Source organism: Brachionichthys hirsutus, unplaced genomic scaffold (assembly GCF_040956055.1).
Source record: "Brachionichthys hirsutus isolate HB-005 unplaced genomic scaffold, CSIRO-AGI_Bhir_v1 contig_847, whole genome shotgun sequence".
Lineage (NCBI taxonomy): Eukaryota > Metazoa > Chordata > Actinopteri > Lophiiformes > Brachionichthyidae > Brachionichthys > Brachionichthys hirsutus.
The window spans coordinates 29,076-50,530 of NW_027180362.1; the positions used below are offsets into that span (position 1 = coordinate 29,076).

Consider the following 21,455-nt stretch of genomic DNA (forward strand, 5'->3'; position numbering starts at 1 on the left):
TGTTTTCTACATCCATACTGAGCTACGCTCTTCACTAAAGTTTGTGTCATGGTTAAAAAGAAAATAAATATCTCTATCTTACAGCACAAATCTTTTTGGGAGAAAAAAAAAGTGTATGTTTTAATTACATTCCTCTTTTGGCTTGTCCCGTCAGGGGTCGTCACAGCAAATCTACCTCTGATGCTGCATTGACTTCTGTGTTTGCACATGCCTGTATTAAAGTGTTTTCCCTTCTCTTTTGTCCTTGAGGGGCCTGAAGGTTTGTACACTTCTCAAATACCGCATACTGGTGGTATTTGTAACAATGCTTGTTTTGGTAAATATATCATATCCTTTAGATATTTGTCAGAATTGAAGTTTGATTGTTATCATGGCTTAACATGTTAAGAGCATCAGTTGCTGTAATTATTTTCTACGGATCTAAATTGCTGACTGTCTGTATACTAGCATTGTCAGGATTGACAACCAAAGCTAATGATGACCTTTCCAATGGGAATCATTTCTTAAAAACAAGAGGTTAGGACTGACGAATTCAGAGGGACACCATATACCAGGAAAGGCAGGAAAGGACATTTTACACATAGTTGACAAATGTGTAATTAGCCTCAAGCTTTTCCTGAAAGATCCCATTTATTTATAATGCACACCATCAGCAGCATAACCCACAAGTTTTCCAAGATGAACATGAACATGAATATTTTTAAATCCTATTGTTTTATTTTCTTCAAAGTAAAAAAAACAGACACAATTAACAGATGTAAGGCTTGAATTGAGATGCATTGCCTGGGCTTGAAAAAAATATATGGTTGACGTCGGAAAAGATATTGATGGAAACAATGTGTCTCTTTGTCGGAGGACCCACGGAGGGTACATGAAGGCTTTTCAGACGCTGGCCCTTTAAGAGGAGTGGGCGGGGCCGCGGAGCATCTTGGCTGCAGTGTTTTTGTCTCTGTCAGTGAGCGCTCCTGGGCCCAGGCGGCGGATGAAAGGATTTCCAGAGGACAGGTAGGAACCGCGAATAAGTTTCCTTCTTTTTCTTTTTCTTTTGTCTTTATCCACCTGCATTTTAAATCGCTTTTTCCGTGGCGCTTTTTTTTTGTGTGTGTGTCACTTCTTTTCTGACGCGTCGGTCCTCCCCATTCCACCCGCTTCCTTCTCTCTCTTTGAAGCAGCCGCTTCTTTATTCACCGCAATCCCTCCATCGGTAGTCTGATATATATTACAGCCTGTAAATTAGGTTCCTGCATTTCCTGCTCAGCGTCGCTTCATTTTAGGAGGACTCCAGTCTCCAGTCGCGCCTCTTTTTGTTCAGAGCATCATCGATTCACGCAGCACGACGGTGAGAAGCGCAGCTGCCGAAAACACGCCGTTATCTCTATTAGAATAAAACTCACTTTCCTGTATTAACCGGAAACAGGTTTTTTGAGACAAAATATGAGCCAAATATTAATGTATAGAAGTATAGAAGGTATTTTAAAGGAACATTCCCTTGCCTCTTTTTTTATCCCTGTTAAATTCATCAGTGTACTGTATTGTGATTTTTACTGAGGGTTCATCGGGAAGGATTTTATTTTTTGCCACAAGGCCTCAACTTTTGTGGCAATTTGTTATTAAAGCTCAATCCAGTTCTGTTTGATCTTTCTGCATGCTTTACTTCTCCACGGCATTCCTAAACTAACGCCACATTTCGGTGTGTTTATCTGTTTGCCTTTCATCATTAAACTTTCCCCTCATGCCTCATGCGTGATCATGTGCAACACTCTGGGTCGAGCCACTTTAGAATTTCACACACAAAAAAGGAAAAACTCAGCGAAGGCTCGTGGGAGAGGGTGGGCCCGTGCACGCTGCAGGTTTTCACTACTTCCAGATGTTCATCGGCTTTTCGTTGCCGCTTCTTGTCCTAAAATTTGCTCGTCTCGCCGCCTGAACTCGTCGCTGGTCAGCGAAGGGCGTGACCTCTGGACACTAGTCATCTTCTGGCCTGTCCCAGCGAAGAGGGATGAGAGCTGATGGAGGAGCAGCAGGAGAGCGTGAGACTCTAAAAAGGTTTTCCAGACGTGTATATGATCGGAACTAATGATAAACTCTTTAAATGTCACTTTATCATCATTCAAATCTAAGTCCTGATGGGTTTTCTGCTTCGAAGAAGAGAGTTGTGTTGGCGGCGCGAGTGAGTCGGTGAGGTACGCTGTCCTGCTTCATCAGTAAACACATCAGTTGTTGTTTTGATTTCAGCATCGGTCTGGTGGACTGTATCATACAATACACCGCTGTCCTGCTAATGTGTCCGTGGGCTGCCGACTGTATAAATCACCAATGAATAGTCAAAGACTGCTGCAGATGGTGTCTGTCCGGTCATTGGTGTAGCTGCATATGCAGGATGGTTGTCTGTTAGTCTAACACATAAGATGTGACAAGGGAGGACAACATGGCCGTTTAAACAACAAACAGCAACTGTAGAATCCTCGGGGTTTATTGCAGAAGTCTTAGCTGGACTTTACTTATAGACACGACTCAATACTTCATTGTTGGGGACCCCCCCCCCCCCCCCCCCTCCCTTAAGAGTTCAGTCGGAGACTCCTGGGAGTCCCTCAATCCGTAGCTTGGGAATTTCTCGACAGGTTTGTCAGCAGCTGGAGTTCCCTTCAGCCATTTTCACGCGAGCTGGAATGCGATTGTCTCGCTCCCGTGTTTGAACCGAGGGGTGCTTCGCTGGAATGCAGGGCTATAAACCCCATTTGCACTCTGGGACACACGCCGGGCATTTAGAAGGTTTAGCGGGGCTAATGAAATTACTGACTGTATGAGACTGTCTAGGCCCTGTCCACTGATTCTCTGCTTCGACCTCATGATCAATTAGCCGTTCTATTAAAACCGATACAGAAAATGATCATTTCTGCCACTTGGGGACGTTTCCCCTTTTCCGTCACCTATGAATCTATCTTCTTCAGACCATCTCAGCCTTTCTTTGCTACCAACAATTCTTTAGTATTAGAGGTTATTTAGTTCTTAAGATAAAGATCAGAGGCAGCATTGTAGAAGTAGCATCTGCCAGTAAAAGAATGTTTTCAGTGAACATATGGTTAATCTGGCTTTGCAGCTCATTCATTATGTGATTGAATAATCTCACTTGATCTCTTTTAATGCATTGATACCCAGATAAGCACAATTGTCTTTGCAGTCTAGTAAAGCAGACTGACATGTCGCTGTGGTCGGCGTTATGGATGCGTTCCCCGTCCCGTCCTTTGATTAGCAACAGTCGCTGAATCAGGAAGTATTTAATCAGATTCCCGAGAGGGGCCTACTTTAGCTCTACTGTTGCAGCAGTGAGATTACTTCCTTTGCTCTGCCATGCTGTCCCGTTGGTACCTCAACACGCGCTGACCTGAGCTTTTAACCCCAGCCCTGCTGGGAACGCCCTACTGCCGTCTGGACCTCGTCTTCTTCCTCTCCAGCCCCCGGCCTCCTCAAAGCGCCGTGGCCTCTCTGCTCGGCATCATTTTTAATCCCCACCTCCGCAACAGCTCAGGAATTTTCTCCCAAATGCCTTTTTTTTGTTCTTTTTTTTTTTTCCGGTGCTGCTCCTTGCAGCTCAGCCCCACCCTTGCTCAGTTTCCTGTTGGAGGTTAGCACAATGACCAATAGCAGGCTGGCGGGTGTTTACTCTGCTCCTGCTCCAGGAGTAATGGGAGATGGCCGGTCCCTCCCCTTGGCCATACTCTTGCCTGCACCATACCACTAAGTCCAGCAAAGTCTGTTCCTCCACACCGCCACCTCATAATGTAAAAAGCAGGGCAGAGCTCTAGGAGGGACGCGCCTCTGGGTTATGATTTCGCTGGAAAGCACCAGCAGCAAGAGCAAACTGTATGACAAGCGTCCTGTCTGCCAGGCGGTGATGTGCAACAGATGACTGTTGCTGCTTCTGCACTGAGCATCATTTAGCTGTTCTGAATAGACGTCTGATACAGTTTTTATTCATCGAGAACCGTTTGGCTGAATGAAGCCATCTGTCCTGCAGAGGAAGAGGACAAGAAGTCTTCACAGACGGACCAAGAACGGTCTCCAGTGTCTTTCTGTAACATTTAAGACTCATCTATATGTATATATTCACGTATACTCGGGGCGGGGGGGGGGGTTTAGCTGGTTTTAGTCAGACCGAGTGCATCTTCTCGTAAGTATTGTCTAATTTCGGCACGGAATGCACAGATCACGGTCGTCTTTGAGGTGGAGGCATTTAAGATCGAGAGGAAAAGTCTTTTTGAGACTTTCTGAAGCCGTCGCGTGATTCTTCTTTCTGCTGCGACGGCAGCAAACCGCACTGTGGTGTCAGCATAAGCGTTTGCTGTGATTCATGCTAGCGGAGTCCAAATATGAAGGCAGTCATGCGCTTTTCTCATTCGTGAAGTTTCCATCTAAAACCATTTAAGTTTTCTTCCCTGCTCCTCTTGCACTTCTGCCTTTCTTTCTCTCCCACCCTCCATCACATACGACAGTCTCACTTTTTTTTTTAAGTTAGTCTCTCCCTCTGCTTGTTACTCTTTCTCCCGGGCTTAGAGGAAGTGGCTGTATCCTTTGGGGGATAGAAAGATGGAGCTCCCTTTCCTGTAACCCTTTCTTCATCAGACCGCAGATTAGTACACCAGTTATGTGTGTTCTTCGTCACATCAATTATCTTGTGGCACATGTACCGCTAAAATCTATCTACTTATTTAGGGTATAGTAAATCAGAAATGTATCCTTGTGCTGTCAGATTAATCATCAGGAACACAAACAAATTAAAAAGCCTTAAATCACTTAGCTTTCCTCTTATGGGTGCCCTCGAGTAACTAAATCAATGCAAAGGCTATGGCTGTGTCTGTGGAGCTGTGGGAGTTTCAGGCCTCAGCCGGTTGTGATGTGTTGGGAGATGTGTGTTTTCATCTCTATCGTGTGGGAGTCGATGGGAGTTGAAGTTGTCTCTCGTAAAGTTTGGCATTACTCTTAGACAAGTATTTTCCATCAGCACCAAGGCAGGGTTATAAGTACAATGTCCACATCGCTCACTGTCTTAAATCCTATCATTAACAGTAGTTCTTTGGCGTTGATATATATTCACGATATTGTGTTTGCTTACACGGATAGAATCGCAACCATTTTTGGAGTCATGGACACGTCTCTGTTTAGATATTAATTATGTGGGCTAGCCCTTTGTAATCCCAGAGTCCATAACAGCATCTCATCATCTGTTTGTTTGTTTGGAGGTAAAGTTCCTCGCTGCACCCGCTCGTCTCCCTCTCCCTCTCCCAGATGCCCCTCCTTGCTTTATATTAGAACCAGCTGTGGAACTGGAGGACCGAATGAATGGCTCTTTGTGATTTGGCTGTCATTCCAGTCTAAAAGGTTGGATTCTCCTCCTACCCCTCCCGTGACAAGGAGAGGGTATGGGGGGGGGGGAACGACAATTGACAACAACATGAGACAATAGACAGAACTGAAATTCTTATCGTGAAATACTGCATAGGTCAACCACCGGTGTTCTCTGGGCCGTGAGACCCTTCTGACAAAATGTCGACGACACTTTGGGCAGCCTGAGCCAAGATATTCAGCACAAGCCACGCTGCTTATCTGGTGGACGGGTGTGCGGGAGCTGCAGCGCACCATTCGAATCTGTGTTGTCCATGAAAGGAGCACTTTATAAGGCTCATGAAATCAGCCTTGGTTCAGGTCTTCAAAGCCGATCTGTGCAGATGACGGCTGTTCCCACAGAGGCTGGAGGGTGTGTGTGTGTGTGTGTGTGTGTGTCTACCAGTGGATTTGGGAGTGTTAGTCACAGAAGCAAGAAAACAGAAAACATTGCCCAATCACATGGCAGGGAGGCTCCGATTGATTAATGCTCTAAATTTGAGGGAGGAATGGGTTGGGGGGGAGGGGGGGGGGGAGGGGAGTCTTCCTAGACATCTGGGCGAGCGGCTATGCATGGCTGAGACTGCATTCAGGCTGTTTCTCAAGGAGGCCGGGCCATGATTGCCTTTAATGTCGGTATATTGTTCACAGCCGGCAGGTCGGTCCAAACCGCTGGATGTTTTGAAATGTTTTTTTAAGTGCCTGTTTTACCCGTGTTTACAAAAGAGCGGTCTGCCACAGGAGACCACTCTTCTGTAACCTGTCAGAAGTCTGTTTGTCTCCGTCAGCGGAGTCACACGCCTTGTAATGTTTACTGACGTCGCCTGATGACGACTTGTCTGGAAGTTTCCTTTTGTTTGTAATGCAGTTTTTCTGGGCTACGAACAAAAGCTGGGACTTGTGAAGTTTACTTTGTTTCTAATGTCCCACAGGTACTGTGTGTAAAAGTGCAAGAAAGAGAAGGGGAGCGCAAGGAGCCCGGGGAGCAGCGGTCCCATCCGTGCAGCGCAAGCAGCTGGTATGAGGCGGAAAATAAATCCCCCTTTTCCTAATTCACAAACCATACCCAAACCTGAACAGAATAGTAATCATGAACTTTCAGAGACTGTGAAGCAGTGGAAAAATCCACGAGGGTCTTCTCTGGGAGGTGGGACGGTTCTGAATGAGCGATACTGAGATCTGATCCTTTGTAATGGCAATAATATGAGATGCTACTCGATAGATGGAAGTAACCAATTTGATAAACTTGGGAGCGCTGACCTCCAAATGAAGCTCGGGATTTTAAAAGACTTCTCAGGGTGGTCTCGATCCATCAAAGGCATCAAAGAGGGAAATCTGTGTGCGTGCTGTGAATTCAGATTCTAATCCTCCAGATGCTGTCATAGAAATGAATAAACCTTATGCTGCCTTGCATGCCTTCAATGTTTCTCCAGTTGCCCTTAGAAGCCAAAGGACCTATGCTAGGATGCATTTTTCTCGTGACATCTTACAGGACATACCACAGACATGTAATTTGTGCTGGATGACCTGCGTCTTATCCCCAGAGGGGTTGTCTTAATCTTAATGGAAGGGAATGGAGGGAGTAAACCAGTCTATGTTGACTTCCGTTAGCATGGCATGCAGCTGTGTACGGAGGGTGGGGGGTTGTAATGGGGGGCAAGGCATTTGTGCCGGATGAAGCCAGCCAGGGGACATTATCGGAAGAATGGCAGTGTGGCGCTGAGGGAGGCTGCGCGCTGGTGTCTGTTCAGCTGTCATCTCAAAGGAACTCTGTTTGAGAGCTGGGCGAGAGGGAGGAAGGTCAACCGCTCCGCCCCAGCCGCACAGATTATACACACTCAAGAAGAGTATATTCATGCCCAATGAGCCGCTGCTGGAGAGGCAGATGTGGAGCATCTGGAGGAGGTTGTGTTGGGAGGAATGGTACCAGTAACAGAGAAAGAGACAGTTCAGGAACAGGGTAATGTGATGCCATTACTCTGTATCAAGTAAAGAACTTTAATGTAAGGATGTCTTAAAATTTACTCCACTAAGACATCTGACAGATTCCTCAACTGGATATATATGCCGCTATATAAATAGTAATAATAAATATTTTATGCTGAAATAAAGTTGTCTTGGTGTCTGTGGCTTATATGTTTTTCATGTTTTAGTGCTTTCAGTTTGGCAGCGTTCAAATCTACGTGCATTGTTTCCTTCCCTACGTGTGAAATGTGGGTACGAGAGGGTGATGAAGGGGCACAGATAAGGGGCCTTGCTCCAGGACATTAAACTATCTACAGGACTTAGAAACAGTGACTAACTTGACTTGGTATTTTATTTTTTTTCCCCAAGTGCCCTACTTTTTACAAATGAGCGAGCACTGTGCAGAGTCACGGGACAGAGAGCAAGAGCTGGACTTAAAGAAGAGGCACCGTGCTTTCTGCAGTAACAGCAAACGGCCTTAGAGTGTGCCCACGGAAAAAAAACAAAGGGCAGATTTCATCTTCTTTCATCCAATTTAACAATGTATCAATGACTAATGCCGTTACATTCCCGTTCCCACAACGTGATGACCTAGAAAGTTAATCTTTTGCAAGCAGACGCCAACCCGGGCGGCCGTGGCGCTGTCAGTTCAACGCACCGCTCTCGCGTGGAGTAAAACGCCTCGTCTTTTGTTTGCGAGTTGTCAAAATGCACTAAATCGCTTCTGTGGCGATGCAATGACAAGACAATGGGGGGGGAAATGAAAGGGACGGTGAATGGCTGAATTCTCGGGATTATCAGCTGGAGCAGGAGGGGAAGGTGTGGAGAAAGTGAGGGAGAGAAAAAGGAGAGTGCCTCCAAACCCCAAATCGAGAGGGAACGCCAGTGTGCACATCTGATTCCTAATAAGGTTGTAACTGGCAGTCTCAATCCTCTGTCCTAGAATCAGCTGCCAGGAAAACTTTCCCCTGTAACTCCGCTGAATGCTTGGAACAGAAACAAACACACAATCCACTGTGACCCTCCGCGCTCCGAAGAATGAACGGCTAAAATTAGGAGGGGGTGCAGGAGTGTGAAAGAAAAATAAACTATTTCTGGACATTCAAAAGAAACAATGCAGCCGCAATCAGTCATTTATTCTTAGAGTGCCAAATATAAAGTGGTGTGTTCTCATTTGCATTATGTTGTCGGCTTATGAGACGTCCATATGATGTTGTCGGGGTTCTTTAGACTGTCTTATGTGTATGTTTATTTATCATTTCAACACATCTCTGTCTACACAGGTCCGAGAAAGGGGGCGACTGAGCCGCCACGGGATCATCATGGCTCAGGTGCTGCATATGGACCCCAGCTTCCCAGGTGCAACTTCCTCGTCTTCCTAATATTGCTCTTCATGATAATGAAGTTGTTTTAAGGTCACTATTTTTAGTAGGATTTAAGTCATCGCACAACTTCTAATCTTCTAGTCATTTAATAGTTGTGTTATTCACACACTTTCGAGCAACGGTACCGTTTCCTTTTCGTACCTAATTTGGTATTTGTTTGAGAAATATGTTTGAGCTCAAAGTTTATACTTTTTTCTAAAGTCTGATTCCAGGATTGGATGCGAATTTCCATTTGTTTAACTCTGATTTCCCTCCCCCTCAGGGAAACTCAACGTGCCTGTCCCCCCTTCACTCCACGGCAAAGAAAAGGAGGCACCTTACTCTGTTGAGACCCCCTATGGCTACCATCTGGACTTAGACTTCCTCAAATATGTCAACGACATAGAGAAGGGAAACACTATTAAGAAGGTGCCTATCCAGCGCCGGCCGCGCTATGGCTCCCTTCCCCGGGGTTATGGCTACGCTGGCTCCTGGTGGACTTCCACAGAGTCCCTCTGTTCCAATGCGAGCATGGACAGCCGGCACTCTTCCTTCTCCTACTGCGCCCCAGGCTACCACACGATGCAGAGGCCCAGCTTCAGCACCGCCCGGGTGGAGAAGACCCTGTTGGATGCGCGGAGGAAGCTGGAGGAGGAAAAAGAGGGGCGGAGATTTTCCACCCTGGGAAGCATGCACAGCAGTGTAGCGGGGTCTAACACCTCTCTCAGCAGTGCCCACAGCTTCAACAGAGCCCAGGGTGGAAGTGGATCCTTCACTCCAGTTAATTCTGGCCTGTCCACGCCAGTGACCCCGACGCCAGCCCACCTGCAGCATGTCAGAGAGCAGATGGCTGCGGCCCTCAGGAAAATAAAGGAGCTCGAGGACCAGGTGAAGACCATCCCTGTGCTGCAGGTAAAGATCTCTGTGCTACAGGAGGAGAAACGGCAACTCAGCGTCCAGCTGAAGAGCCAGAAGTTTCTGGGCCACACGCTGGGTTTCAGCCGAGGTCGTCCCAGAGGAGAGCTCTACATCGATATCCCTGAAGAAGAAGGAAGCAATGGAGGAAAGAGCAGCAAGAAGCCGGCCGGGCCATTATCTCCCACAGCACCTGAGGGCTTAAAGCAAGATTCGGGGTGTGAGATTGAGGACACGGTGATTGTGGGTGGAGCACGGCCAGATGTAAAGCTGGAAGTCCGCACTGTGGGAGTGGGACCAGAGGAGGCGAGGGGCAGTCGTCACGTGGGAGTCGGGGTTCGGGAGGAGGATCTGGGCCTACTTCCTCAAACAGAGGCTCTTAAGAATCAAGTGGGTCAGCTTGAGGGCCAGCTAAAGAGGACGATGCAGGAGCTGCGGGCTGCACAGCACCAGGTTACTGCAGTCCAAAGCACCCCTCAGGCAGAGCATCCGGTCATGGCTACCAGCATGGGTTGGAAAGAGCCACAAGGCTGCAGCCTGCACAGTCTGGTCAGCTTCACACAGCTGTCCCACCAGAGAGAACAGAGAACTGTGGGAGTCCAGGTATACACACTAGAGCAACCTACCGTCGTAGAGGTGGGCACTCTGCTCCATGCGAAGACTTGCAGCTCCCTTCGACCCACTGGTGGATCGGTGGAGGACGACCACAGAGGACAAACTGAAGGTCTGTTTCGAAGCTGAAACGGCTCCTCTCTGAAACTAGAATCTTACTTGCATCCCAGGATTCATTGCGTTTCCTTTCTATTGTGCAAATGTACTTTGTAAATTTTACCTTTTATTTCTCAACAAGATATTTTATTTGGTGATGCTGAAAATGCTATTTTCGGTCTCACAGACACCCCTGTTGGATTACCGATCGCAGTTAGCTCCAAGCAAGTACGTGATGTCCTGAAGAGCGAGTTGTCCACCTCAGAGCCTGTGACTACGCCTATTGTCACTGTCGGCACATCTGGGAATCGGGTCGGTTTGCTGCATTGCAAAGATGGAGAGTCGCACCTCCCTACATCTACAGGGGCTGTCCAATTACAAGAAGGCCTTAAGAAAGGTAAGTGGACTCAAAAAAAAAATGCATCTTGACCATCCATCGAACCACGTCAGGATTTTGCTGTATGCGTGATTGTGGTGTGTTTTCCAGCCTCGTCTCCACAGTCTTCCCTGCGATCCATTATGAAGCGGAAAGCAGATGGAGAGCCAGGATCTCCCTCCACAAAGAAAAACCTTCAGTTCGTTGGAATCAATGGGGGGTAGGTTCCAGTCATTACTGTCCGCCAATCAGTCGAATGCTGAGCTGCAAAGACTAGGAGTTGTGAGACGGTGACACGCGTTCTTGTCTTTCAGCTATGAGTCTGAATCAGACGACAGCAGCAGCGAGAGCTCCGACGAGGGCAGTGACTCCAGTGAATATCATGAAGCCAGGGAAAAGCTCCCAGAGTCAGCCGCCCGGCACCAGCAGATATCCCACAGCGAGGCTTCTCAGCCTCCAGATAACAACAGTATGCCTCAACAGAATGTTGTCAAACTACCAGCCATCATCCCGGAGTTGCAGCAGAGTCGAAACTCTTCTGGTACTGCGGACGCAAGACTTCCAGACGAAGCCCTCCAGTCGCCAGAGATGGATACTGTTGTGCGAAATTGTGCTTCTCAGCCACCAGCCTCTCCTCTACGTCCAGCGAACGACTCTGCCTCTAAAGGACCTGCAAATCTGCCATCAGAAAAACACACAGTTACCCATGAGATCATTAGCATATCGTCAAGCACCGATTCCACTCCTGATCAAAGCTTCATTAAGTCCCGTGTCGCTGCATCACTGTGTGACACTGAAACCTCAGAGGTTGCCGAGCAGCAACCTGCCGTCCAGTCAGAAACAACTGCCCTCTCCAGCCAGTCAGAGTTAAAGCCAGCCGCAAATGAAAACGCCACAGCATCTACCAAACAATTCAGGTGAACAGGACTGATGTTGGTTTGATAATAACATATGTAGTAACACTTTATAACACCTGCGCATGAGCATCGGTGACTGATGTTGACTCACTGTCTGTCTCAGACTGGAGCTGAGTGACAGCCTGATGTCAGCACTTCATGCTTTGCAGAAAGCCCTGGGGGAACCCAATGCCTTCAGTCAGCAAGGAGCAGTAGGTGTTCATTTAGTTCACTTTATTTAATGCAGGAAACTAAGAGAATTCACACTGGCGACAACAAGCAGAAGCATGATCAAGAAAAAAAAGGCCGATTCTCAAAAATGTATCACACTGAAACATTTTCTGAATATTAAAAAAAAATTGTATTTAAGATTTTGGAACAAAAAAAAAGAAGCGCTTTTTGTGCTAGGTTTTAGACACAATTCTCCTTACATTTATGTCACGATTTTAGCAGACAGCGTAGTTCCTTGTATTTCTGCCAGATTTAGTTTCCAACGCACGGCATTCTCATTTTTGATTTAAAGAAATATATGTATTGCCTAGGAGTTTAGCAGTTTTATTTCTCTAACACCCTGGAACATTTCCGTGTCTCGAATGATTCTTCTTTCGTGTCTGATCTCAGAGAGCGGCTTACACCACAGTGCTGCAGGAGTGGCTGCGCGTGTCCTGCCACAAAGCGGCGGACACGGCTGTCGTCGAGGCCTATATGAGTGCCTTCGCCTCCATCTCCCCTCAGCTGCTGGAGTTTGTGATCAACATGGCAGATGGCAACGGCAACACGGCGCTTCACTACACCGTCTCCCACTCCAACTTCCCTGTGGTGAAACTGCTGCTGGACACGGGTCAGCTTTTAGTTCATACGCACCATTTTGCACGAGTGAATGATACGTTTATAGGATGGTGACTGCAGCATTGAAAATCCTTTATGTAAAAATTAAACTAGTCACGTCTTTGCCCAGTATACAGCCATTTGTCACATGGTCTAACAATTCACATCCTTCATGTCATGTGTCAGCCTGTGTCTTTGTCTATGATGCTGCTACATCACCTGTCAAACTGCCCCATATACCTGACAGGCCTGTGCAATGCTGACAAGCAGAACAAGGCGGGCTACACAGCCATTATGCTGACGGCTCTGGCTGCCTTCCACTCAGACAGCGACCTTCAAACCGTCCTGCAGCTGCTGCGCACTGGAGATGTTAATGCCAAGGCCAGCCAGGTGCGCCCTCTACTGCTCAGTCATGAGACTCGTAAAGATGCACGCTGCAGCTTGTAGTCTGCCTGGCAGCAATTTAGATTTGAAATTGGATCTGTGTGATTTTAGATTTTTCTTTTCTTTTTTTTTAACGTTGACAATTGTAGGCTGGCCAAACGGCGCTGATGTTGGCTGTCAGCCACGGGCGAGGGGACATGGTGCGGGCGCTGCTGTCATGCGGAGCACAGGTCAACATCCGTGATGACGACGGCTCCACAGCGCTTATGTGTGCCTGCGAACACGGCCACGTGGACATCGTGCGTCAGCTACTGTCTGTGCCCGGATGTGATGCCACTCTCACTGATAATGTGAGTACAGTATATGTTTCTCTGTCCTCTTTCTTATAAACCCGACGATCCAACCGTTGTCCTCTCTTTTCTTACAGGATGGCAGCACTGCTCTGTCCATTGCGCTGGATGCCAGTCAGAATGACATTGCTGTGCTGCTTTACGCTCACCTGAACTTTGCAAAGCCTCCTTCCCCTGTGAGAAAACGGACACACTACAAACACACATTGATTGTTCTCATAAGGGCCTTGTTTTTAGAGTAATAATTTACCAACATTCATACTGGGAGAAATCCGCAACAGACATTGTTAACTAACATAGAGGCAGTTCAAGCAAACCGAAGGTTAAAAAAAAGAATATCAACACAATAAAAAGTGCAATCTAATGTTGAAACATCACAAGCGTTTCGTATAGCCTTTATGAAACGGTTGTTTATGTTTCTGAACTTGGGATTTTCTCCTTAACACATCAGCTGACATTCTTTTGTGACAGCCGAGAGTAGAACTATGCAAAGTATGTTTATTCCCCTTTTAAACCGAGTCTGCAAGATTTTGCCTGTAGTTGATAAACTAATACATTTTTTAACTTGTGTAGGTCTCACCAAAGTCTCCACTATTGGGGTCGTCTCCTCCTACCAATGAAACAAGATAAAACCTAATCCTGAAGCGGATGACGGCAACCCGACAGCCAAGCCGCAGAAAATGTTCATGTTACAGTGATTTTGTTTTAATGCAAAGCATGAGTTTGAGTGTGATTTTCACCCACCACAGTTCCTTATAATTTACAGATGGTTATATGACAGCTCACACATTGTTCATCACTTTTTCTTCGACAATGCTCTAATTTTATTACAGTCGTGGTAGAAAACACCGATCTCTTTTTTTGTGGTACCATTTGACAAACTGAATATCTACTGGACTGTGTAAAGATCGGTCCAGTCTTGTTAGGATTAAGTACTGTAGTCATACCTGTTTTTTATTAAAAATGTTAAGTCAAACATGTTTGATAAATTCCCATTATGCGGTTGATTAATATGCAAATCTTTAAATTAATGTGTAATTAGAGTATTGTTATCATTGTAATGTGTAAAATAGTTTTTACATATCACCGCAATGTGTGTGTGACCATCACATCAATTTGGAATAACAAAAGCCGCCTTTCTCATATATGTGGCCTTCCATCAACTGGCTCATTGGTGCTACAAAAATGTAAGACAGACATTCCCATTTAAACAGTATATCGATATTTATACAAAAACATTTTTTACTTAGAATATTTTTGATATTTTCTTTTTTATTCCAACTCAATTCAGCACCTCTGCTGATCAAGATTTTTTATTTCCCATGCAATGTTTAAAATATTGCACCATTTTAACTGCAAGAGGCAAATAAGTAGTCAACCACACCTCCCAGAATAATCTCAGATATATTTCTCCTATCGGCTGTGACACTGTATGCTATGGTGACAATATTAACACATGACTATCATCAGTGTGAGGGAGAAAGATGTCTACAATGAAGGCTATGTTGCTATGATCTTTGTCTTTTTATACATGGAGGTATTTTGTATGGTTGTACAGAAACATTGGGGTGTATCTGTGTAATACTCTGTACTTTTAAGATTTAACAGGATTTAGTTGAATGACTGAAATGAAATGACTTAAAGCACTGGTGTAGCCGCCTGCGCCGCAGTCATGTGAGTAGGATTTGTCAGGGAACCAGTAAGTGACTGATTGGAGTCTATTAAGGATGTGGCATGTAAGATGTGAATATCAGAATAATATATGTCAATATAAAGTGCTGGTTATTATTCCTATAGTCAAATTACTTGACAAAAAACTGTGTAGGCTATTGATGTCAAAACCTTTATTACTTTCACAAGATTTTTTCACAATTTTCATATTCACTTTTAGCAATTTTTATAAGATTTGAAAGTTTTAATTTAAGTGACTATCTTTGTATACATTTAAAATGTTAAGCTCTCACCTATGTAATCACGCAGCTCTTTAGTTAATGGTTTATTAAGGTTTTAGATTGTGTTTCTTAATTGATTAATAAATGTTGACCACACTGTTTCCATTGCATTTATCCAATGTTGCATGTAAATTGCCAGTAACATATAAAATATGGTTCTTTCAGTTAATATTAATAATAATGTTTCTGCTTTCTCTGGCTTCCTCCCACCACCAAAAAATATGCAACTTCGGTTAGTCCACAATGATTTGTAACAGTGAGCGGGGGTCTTTCTTTCTGTGTAGCCCTGCGATGAACTGCCCATTCTCCAGGGTGTACCCCACTTAGCCGGAGTCGGCTCAGATAGGCTCCGGCAAGGCCCGTAACCCCAAGGCAGATAAGATCATCTTCAAGCAGATGAATAAATAACAATACATGGCTAATTATTTTTCAATTGATGATTAATGTTTGCCACCGATCGGGACGCCATGCCTTGAGAGAATAGATACCGGTAGCTTATAATATATAAAGAATAATGTATGTATTTCTTTAATTCTGTTTCTCTCCATGTCTTCCATAAAAATAGTCACATTATGAACATTCAAATAGAAAAAAATATAGATGATGCAGAGATGTTAATCTATTAATTTGACTGTAATGGTGACATTGTTTAATATCGTTGGTATTTAGGTACAGGTCAGGGTATTTGTTGACCCATATTTTTATACCCAGTTCTTTAAATTTTCATGTTGTTTACGGTTTATCGTCTACTGTTTTTCACCTGGAAAATATTTGTACATATTTCAGATCATGTGTCTGAACATCACTCTAGAATATTCTTTTTAATCTCAAAGGCATTATTTCAAGTTCTTTTGGTAATTACTGACAAGCACCTTGTTTAATATACTGATTGTTTTATTTGCTTTATAGACCATGACAAAAAGCCTTTACTGAGATGATCGACATATAATGGTTCTCTGTTGCAGCTCTAATGGTACTGTCTTCCCAGGGCGGACACCACCACAGCCATGAACTTCTGGAATGCTGCCTGGACTTCACCGGTGAAGGATTTACCCATCTTTGAAGCAATCACGATGGTCAGACAATCAGACAGCAGCTGCAACACAAGAATCAGGAAACATTAGCACAAATATTTGAACGTTTAGGGGCTTCCAGAACAATCATAGAATAGTTTAATGACACAATTCATCCAATTTACCCTGAAATTGTCAGGATCCACATGCAGTTTGTCGGAGTGCAGCACACTCAGCTCAGCATAGGTGTTCTTGATGTCGTCCATGTTCTTCACAGCCCGGTCCAGACCGTGGAGAATAGTAATTCCATGTTTTGCTATCATTGGATTTGTTGTGATGGCAGTGGCATTGTAGAGGTTTCCAAAGTTGCCAAAATATCTCTGAGTCCACGGGTAGACGATCAGACACCTGAGGAAAATGTGGAAACATACATGCTCCAAAGTCAGATGAAGTAAATTTAAGTCCCCATAATCCTGATCATTAGTTGATATTAATGCAACAAAGCATGCATGCCTCACCTGGCCAGAGACGCAGGTCCCACTTCTTCATAGTTTATGTTGGCAAAGATTTCCTGGATGGTAGCACGCTCAAACTCTGTCCATTGAACCATTTTGCTGGCTTTAGATTTTCCTGTTCAAGTCTGGAAATGTGTTCGTTGGTACCAGATGCAACTTTTAAAGCAGTCCTGCTCTCCTCCCAGAAGCATGTGACAGGTTTGGGCGGTGTCTGAAGCCCATCTGCAGCATCAAGATTGTTTTTGAGACACACCTAGACACTTGTTTAATTGTGAAGTTTAGCAAAAACATCTGTTTGCTGAATGTTAGCAAACGGATGTTTTTGCCTAAAAAGATTGGCCTAAAAAAAACTTGCTGTTAGAATGACTAACGAATGTGATTATTGGCATGAGAAATGTAACTAGTTTTATTTCCATGTGGGCTGCAGACAATTGCAGAGATGATTGTCAAGTACAGGAGTTTATAATCACGGAATCGAGGAGCAGAACTCTGCCTGTAAAGATGGAGCATCTATTGTTAGGATGGAAACTGGCACATCTGCTACAATTCGTTATACAAGTGGAAGCAATATTATTCAAGCCTCATTAAATGTTAGGTTTATTGTCTGAATATTTTACTTAGCAGCTGTTTATATCATAAACAGATCCCACAAGAAAATGTTGAAAAGCTTGACAGACTCAACATAAAATGCAACAACGAATGATTGCACTCGAAATTATTTAACCACCTGTGAAGTGTCCCTCATATAAAAGCATATCCTTGTAAAACAGATGTGAAAATACTATGCCCGCCTACATAGTATTACTTTAGCAGGAACTTCCTTCGGTACCCTCTCTTTAGGCTTCGTACAAAGGCTCCATGCCTGAACTTTTAAACACACACAATTGCTGACCAAATATAGCCAAGATGCAGATATTTCTAGGATAGTGGTCTGTTGAGTAATGAAACTGGAACTTCTTGTGGCTAGGGATGAGCAGTTTGTCTGAAGGAGGAAGACTAAGGCATATTTTGAAAAGAACTCCATACCTTCATTGAAGCATGATGCCTCCTTTGCTTCCTCAGGCACTGGACCCCTGCAGGATGTGGAGGGTAAGTTGGATTCCTCAAAGCATCAGGAAATTCTTGAGGAACATGTCTTGCCATCTGTGAGGAAATTGAAGGATGTGTATCACTGGACATTCCAAAGGGACAGACATCCTATAAAAGAGTCAACTGAGACTTGGATTCAGAAGAATTCCTGGAAGATTCTAAAGTTACGTGACTTGAATTTCCTAGAAAATATTTGGTGGGATTTGATGATGATGGTTGAAACATGATAGCTACGGAGTATTACAGTAAAAGAAACTGGTGCTTGGATGTGCATCACATTTGTACCAGGTCATAGCAGCAAAAATGTTCTCTCCAAAGTGTTAGATATGTAGGTCATTACAGGTTAAATCGTTTAGTCAGTAAAATAAGTATTTTGTGTTTTATTTGGGGAAAATATTGAAGATACCTTCAGCCAAAATGAGATTTGCATCTGATTCCTGCTGATGGAACAGAAGTGTGAACAGTCAGATGGTTGTTAATGTGTCTTTTGAAATCAATTCTCATCAGCTGCCATCATCAGTGGACCAAATCAAATATGAAGATTGCAATGACTACTGGGAGAACGTTGTTTTGCATGGTTCTCTGATGCCATTACATCATCATTGCTCTACTTAGTTGCTCAGAATTGTCATTTTACGTTAAATGAGTCAGCAGTTTGGAGCTTTTCTATAGATATCAGCCTACAGAGCTTATCTATATGTTCTTTTGTGCGGATCCACCCTCACCGCTGTATGCTGCGACATAGGAGGTTAGATAAGGGTTAAGAACAAACCTTAACATGAATTGGCAGGAAACCAAGACTTATGTGATCACATTACATCATGTAACTGTGAAATCTAATAATATTACTTGGTTGAAGCATTTTTTTATTTTATGTTTATGTTAAATATACACATATTGAACAAAGGAGAGACAGATGTTTTGTAAATGATTATGAGTCATCTAAATCATATTTTACCTCACCCAAACTGTGGAAATCATTTATGTTCGAAATAAACTTTATTCAATTAAAAAACGAAACAAAAAAAAAGTTCAGGAATGGCACACTTTCTCAAATTGGTCAAAAAGGAATTGTGAGGCTTTCTCGGCTGCTCTGCTATTTTAACTAAAGTAACTGAACAACTTGTATTTTACACTGAAATCAAAACAACACTGCTGCCTTTGCAGAAGATAATTAAATCATAAATGGTCACTGTTGTATGAGTGCAACATGGGCTCAGTCTATCCCAGTGCTCTGTGTTTTCCACATGGACATTTACAATCGTTCTACATTTGTTGTTTGTGCTACAACTGTTGAGCTTTCTGATGTGACTTGAGATTATCTTCATTACAGTGTTTGTTTAAAATAATATTACAGTGAAATAGATCCATTTTTCTTTTCCTTCTGTCTTTCAAATGATCAGAAAAATTGGAGTCAGTTCATTTCGAATCAGCAGGCTTCTTTAATGACAAAAGCAATGTCCATTTCTGTGCTGTTTACTTTTCTTGTGTTAATGTTAATCATCATGATTTTTAAATGAATTAGAAACATTGTCCTTTTGTCATTTCTTGGTAGCATTATAAAAATAGGACATTTGCACTTTACATGCTCTAACTATATCGTACTTTACTGACAACATTATCATCAGTATTATATTGTCAATTTGCAATATGATAAATAACTTTATATTTATTTTTAATAATGTACTGAACTGAAAATTGAATTAGTACAGTATTATGTTTAAAACTGCTGCCAGTTAATTGTTGTAAATTCAGCATGCTCATTGTTTGCTATTTTTTAACCTCATCTGAAATATAGGAATTTTTACATAGCATAATAATTTCTTGAAAATGTTGATATGTGTCCTTGCCGTGTTAATTTACATTTTACTTCCATTATTGTTTATCTCATATTAACTGTGTCTGATCTTTTGGCACGCCCTCTGCAGCCTATCTTGTAGGCTGGTCCAGGTGTGGTCATGATCCGTTTAAACCATAAAACCCCATGGGTTTCTGCTCAACAGTGCATTGAGGCAAAAACTCAAAGACAAGATGACCAGTCTCACTCCAAAAGACAAGGATGCTGTCAGAGCTTTCTGGAGCAAGGTAGCAGGAAAGTCGGAAGACATCGGCGCCGATGCAGTGTGCAGGTAGTTCTGAGAAAATACCACTGATGTTGGCCTAATCTGGTCCAGCAATGATTCATGAAGAAATTATTATTGTTATTATTAGAGTTTTTAGTATTGTTATTGTTGTTATTGCAGGATGCTGACTGTGTACCCGCAAACAAAGACTTACTTCGACCACTGGAAGGATAAAAGCCCAAACTCTGCCTCTGCCAAGAAGCACGGAGTTACTGTGATGAGTGGCGTTGCAGAGGCTGTGGCCCAAATCGATGACATGAAAGCAGGTCTCCAGAGCCTCAGTGAGCTGCATGCCTTCACTCTGCGTGTGGATCCCGCTAACTTCAAGGTACAGAACCAGTGTGACTGAAGAATGCTAATACATATGATGCTTCCTCGGAGCTCCATCTATTGGTGCCATTTAGAGTTTAAAGAGCCAGATTTAGTTAAACCTGTAAGTTGAAAGATCAGAGTGAGGAGAGGACACTGATAATTAAAGGCAAGGTCTGACGGATGGACGGATGGAGAGCTAAAAGCCTTTAAATGTAACATCTGTTTGTCTTTTTTCACAGATCCTCTCTCACTGCATCCTCGTGGTCATGGCCAGCATGTTCCCCAACGACTTCACCCCTCAGGTCCATGTGGCCATGGACAAGTTCCTGGCTTTTCTGGCTCTGTGCCTGTCTGAGAAATACAGATAAACTGCAGCAGAAGATTATGGAAACTGCAGTATTCACTTGCAATGCAGAATGATTAATAAATGCATGAATGCAAATATGTGCATATGTTTTTTTTTTCTTTTCTTGTTGCTTTTTGATGATTTGTGTCAAAAGATACAATTAAGCGATAAAGATCATTTCAAATAACTGGGTCACATTTTAAAATTAACATTACCTACAGCAATTGTTTGATTATAATTAAAGGGTCTTGTGACAAATATAGACAAAGTCAGCAGTTGAAATTCTAACCAATAATAATATATCCAAACCTTTTCTCTAACAGAGATCCACATTGTAGACTTGCCCCATTTTCCCACTGTTAATTATGTAGTCAATTAAACCTCTGGCTCTGGCGGTCAGAGCACATAAGGAAATGTCATTTTATGTCCAATACTTATGTTATTGATAGCTCACTTTCTGACATGTGTACTGAAGTGAATTGAACAGCAACATTTGATCTCACTCATTCCTACTATGTACCATCCATTTTTTTCTTACATAGCGAGAAGCGTATGTGTGACAGCAAACTGCACCGATACAAGAGTGTGAAAAGGCGATGTAAAGTCTTACAAGGTCTACCCTGGCACCTGCCATACCCTGGTCGCTGATAACTTTTCCTTGAAAGGATCGCACCTGTCTTCAAACATGCTGAGGTCTATGAGGACATTACTTAAATGTGTTAACAATCACAAAACTCTTTCTTTGTCTTCTGCTGTTGATGCAGGTCCGGGTTTTTTCACAGATTTGAGCGAGATTTGAGAAGTCTTTACGTTGCTTTGTTGCTGTAAAATTTCACATCATGCATTTTTGCAGCTTTGACTTTCTTGGTGAAAAGCATTGATTCCATTTACATGGCTGATGAATATCCAAGCATCACTGCTGTATCCACCTTGAACA

General features: G+C 43.5%; 3 protein-coding genes across 3 annotated transcripts; 2 read left to right on the plus strand and 1 right to left on the minus strand.

Annotated features, from left to right (window-relative positions):
- Positions 1-8,669: 8,669 nt before the first annotated feature.
- LOC137914070 (KN motif and ankyrin repeat domain-containing protein 2-like) lies at positions 8,670-13,798 on the plus strand. Its single transcript, XM_068757689.1, is given in 11 exon segments — positions 8,670-8,706; positions 8,995-10,371; positions 10,522-10,731; positions 10,822-10,930; positions 11,025-11,627; positions 11,731-11,818; positions 12,228-12,447; positions 12,682-12,824; positions 12,968-13,168; positions 13,246-13,344; positions 13,742-13,798. Coding segments are annotated over 11 exon segments (3,144 nt in total).
- Positions 13,799-16,087: 2,289 nt separating this feature from the next.
- Positions 16,088-16,752, minus strand: LOC137914063 (hemoglobin subunit beta). The gene is made up of 3 exons (XM_068757682.1): positions 16,652-16,752; positions 16,319-16,541; positions 16,088-16,216 (listed from the first exon to the last, which is right to left on the minus strand). The coding sequence occupies exons 1-3, from the start codon at positions 16,741-16,743 to the stop codon at positions 16,088-16,090; spliced, it is 444 nt and encodes a 147-aa protein (XP_068613783.1). The 5' UTR covers positions 16,744-16,752.
- LOC137914062 (hemoglobin embryonic subunit alpha-like) lies at positions 16,122-20,540 on the plus strand. Its single transcript, XM_068757681.1, has 5 exons — positions 16,122-16,196; positions 17,711-17,737; positions 19,741-19,866; positions 19,981-20,188; positions 20,412-20,540. The coding sequence occupies exons 3-5, from the start codon at positions 19,769-19,771 to the stop codon at positions 20,538-20,540; spliced, it is 435 nt and encodes a 144-aa protein (XP_068613782.1). The 5' UTR covers positions 16,122-16,196; positions 17,711-17,737; positions 19,741-19,768.
- The last annotated feature ends 915 nt before the right edge of the window (positions 20,541-21,455 follow it).

Coding starts and splice junctions, on each gene's coding strand:
- LOC137914063 (XM_068757682.1), bottom strand. CDS start 16,743: ATGGTTCAATGGACAGAGTTTGAGCGTGCTACCATCCAGGAAATCTTT. Junction 16,542..16,651: donor GGACCTGCGTCTCTGGCCAG/GTGAGGCATGCA, acceptor CATTTTCCTCAG/GTGTCTGATCGTCTACCCGT. Junction 16,217..16,318: donor TGGATCCTGACAATTTCAGG/GTAAATTGGATG, acceptor CTTGTGTTGCAG/CTGCTGTCTGATTGTCTGAC.
- LOC137914062 (XM_068757681.1), top strand. CDS start 19,769: ATGACCAGTCTCACTCCAAAAGACAAGGATGCTGTCAGAGCTTTCTGG. Junction 19,867..19,980: donor GGCGCCGATGCAGTGTGCAG/GTAGTTCTGAGA, acceptor TTGTTATTGCAG/GATGCTGACTGTGTACCCGC. Junction 20,189..20,411: donor TGGATCCCGCTAACTTCAAG/GTACAGAACCAG, acceptor CTTTTTTCACAG/ATCCTCTCTCACTGCATCCT.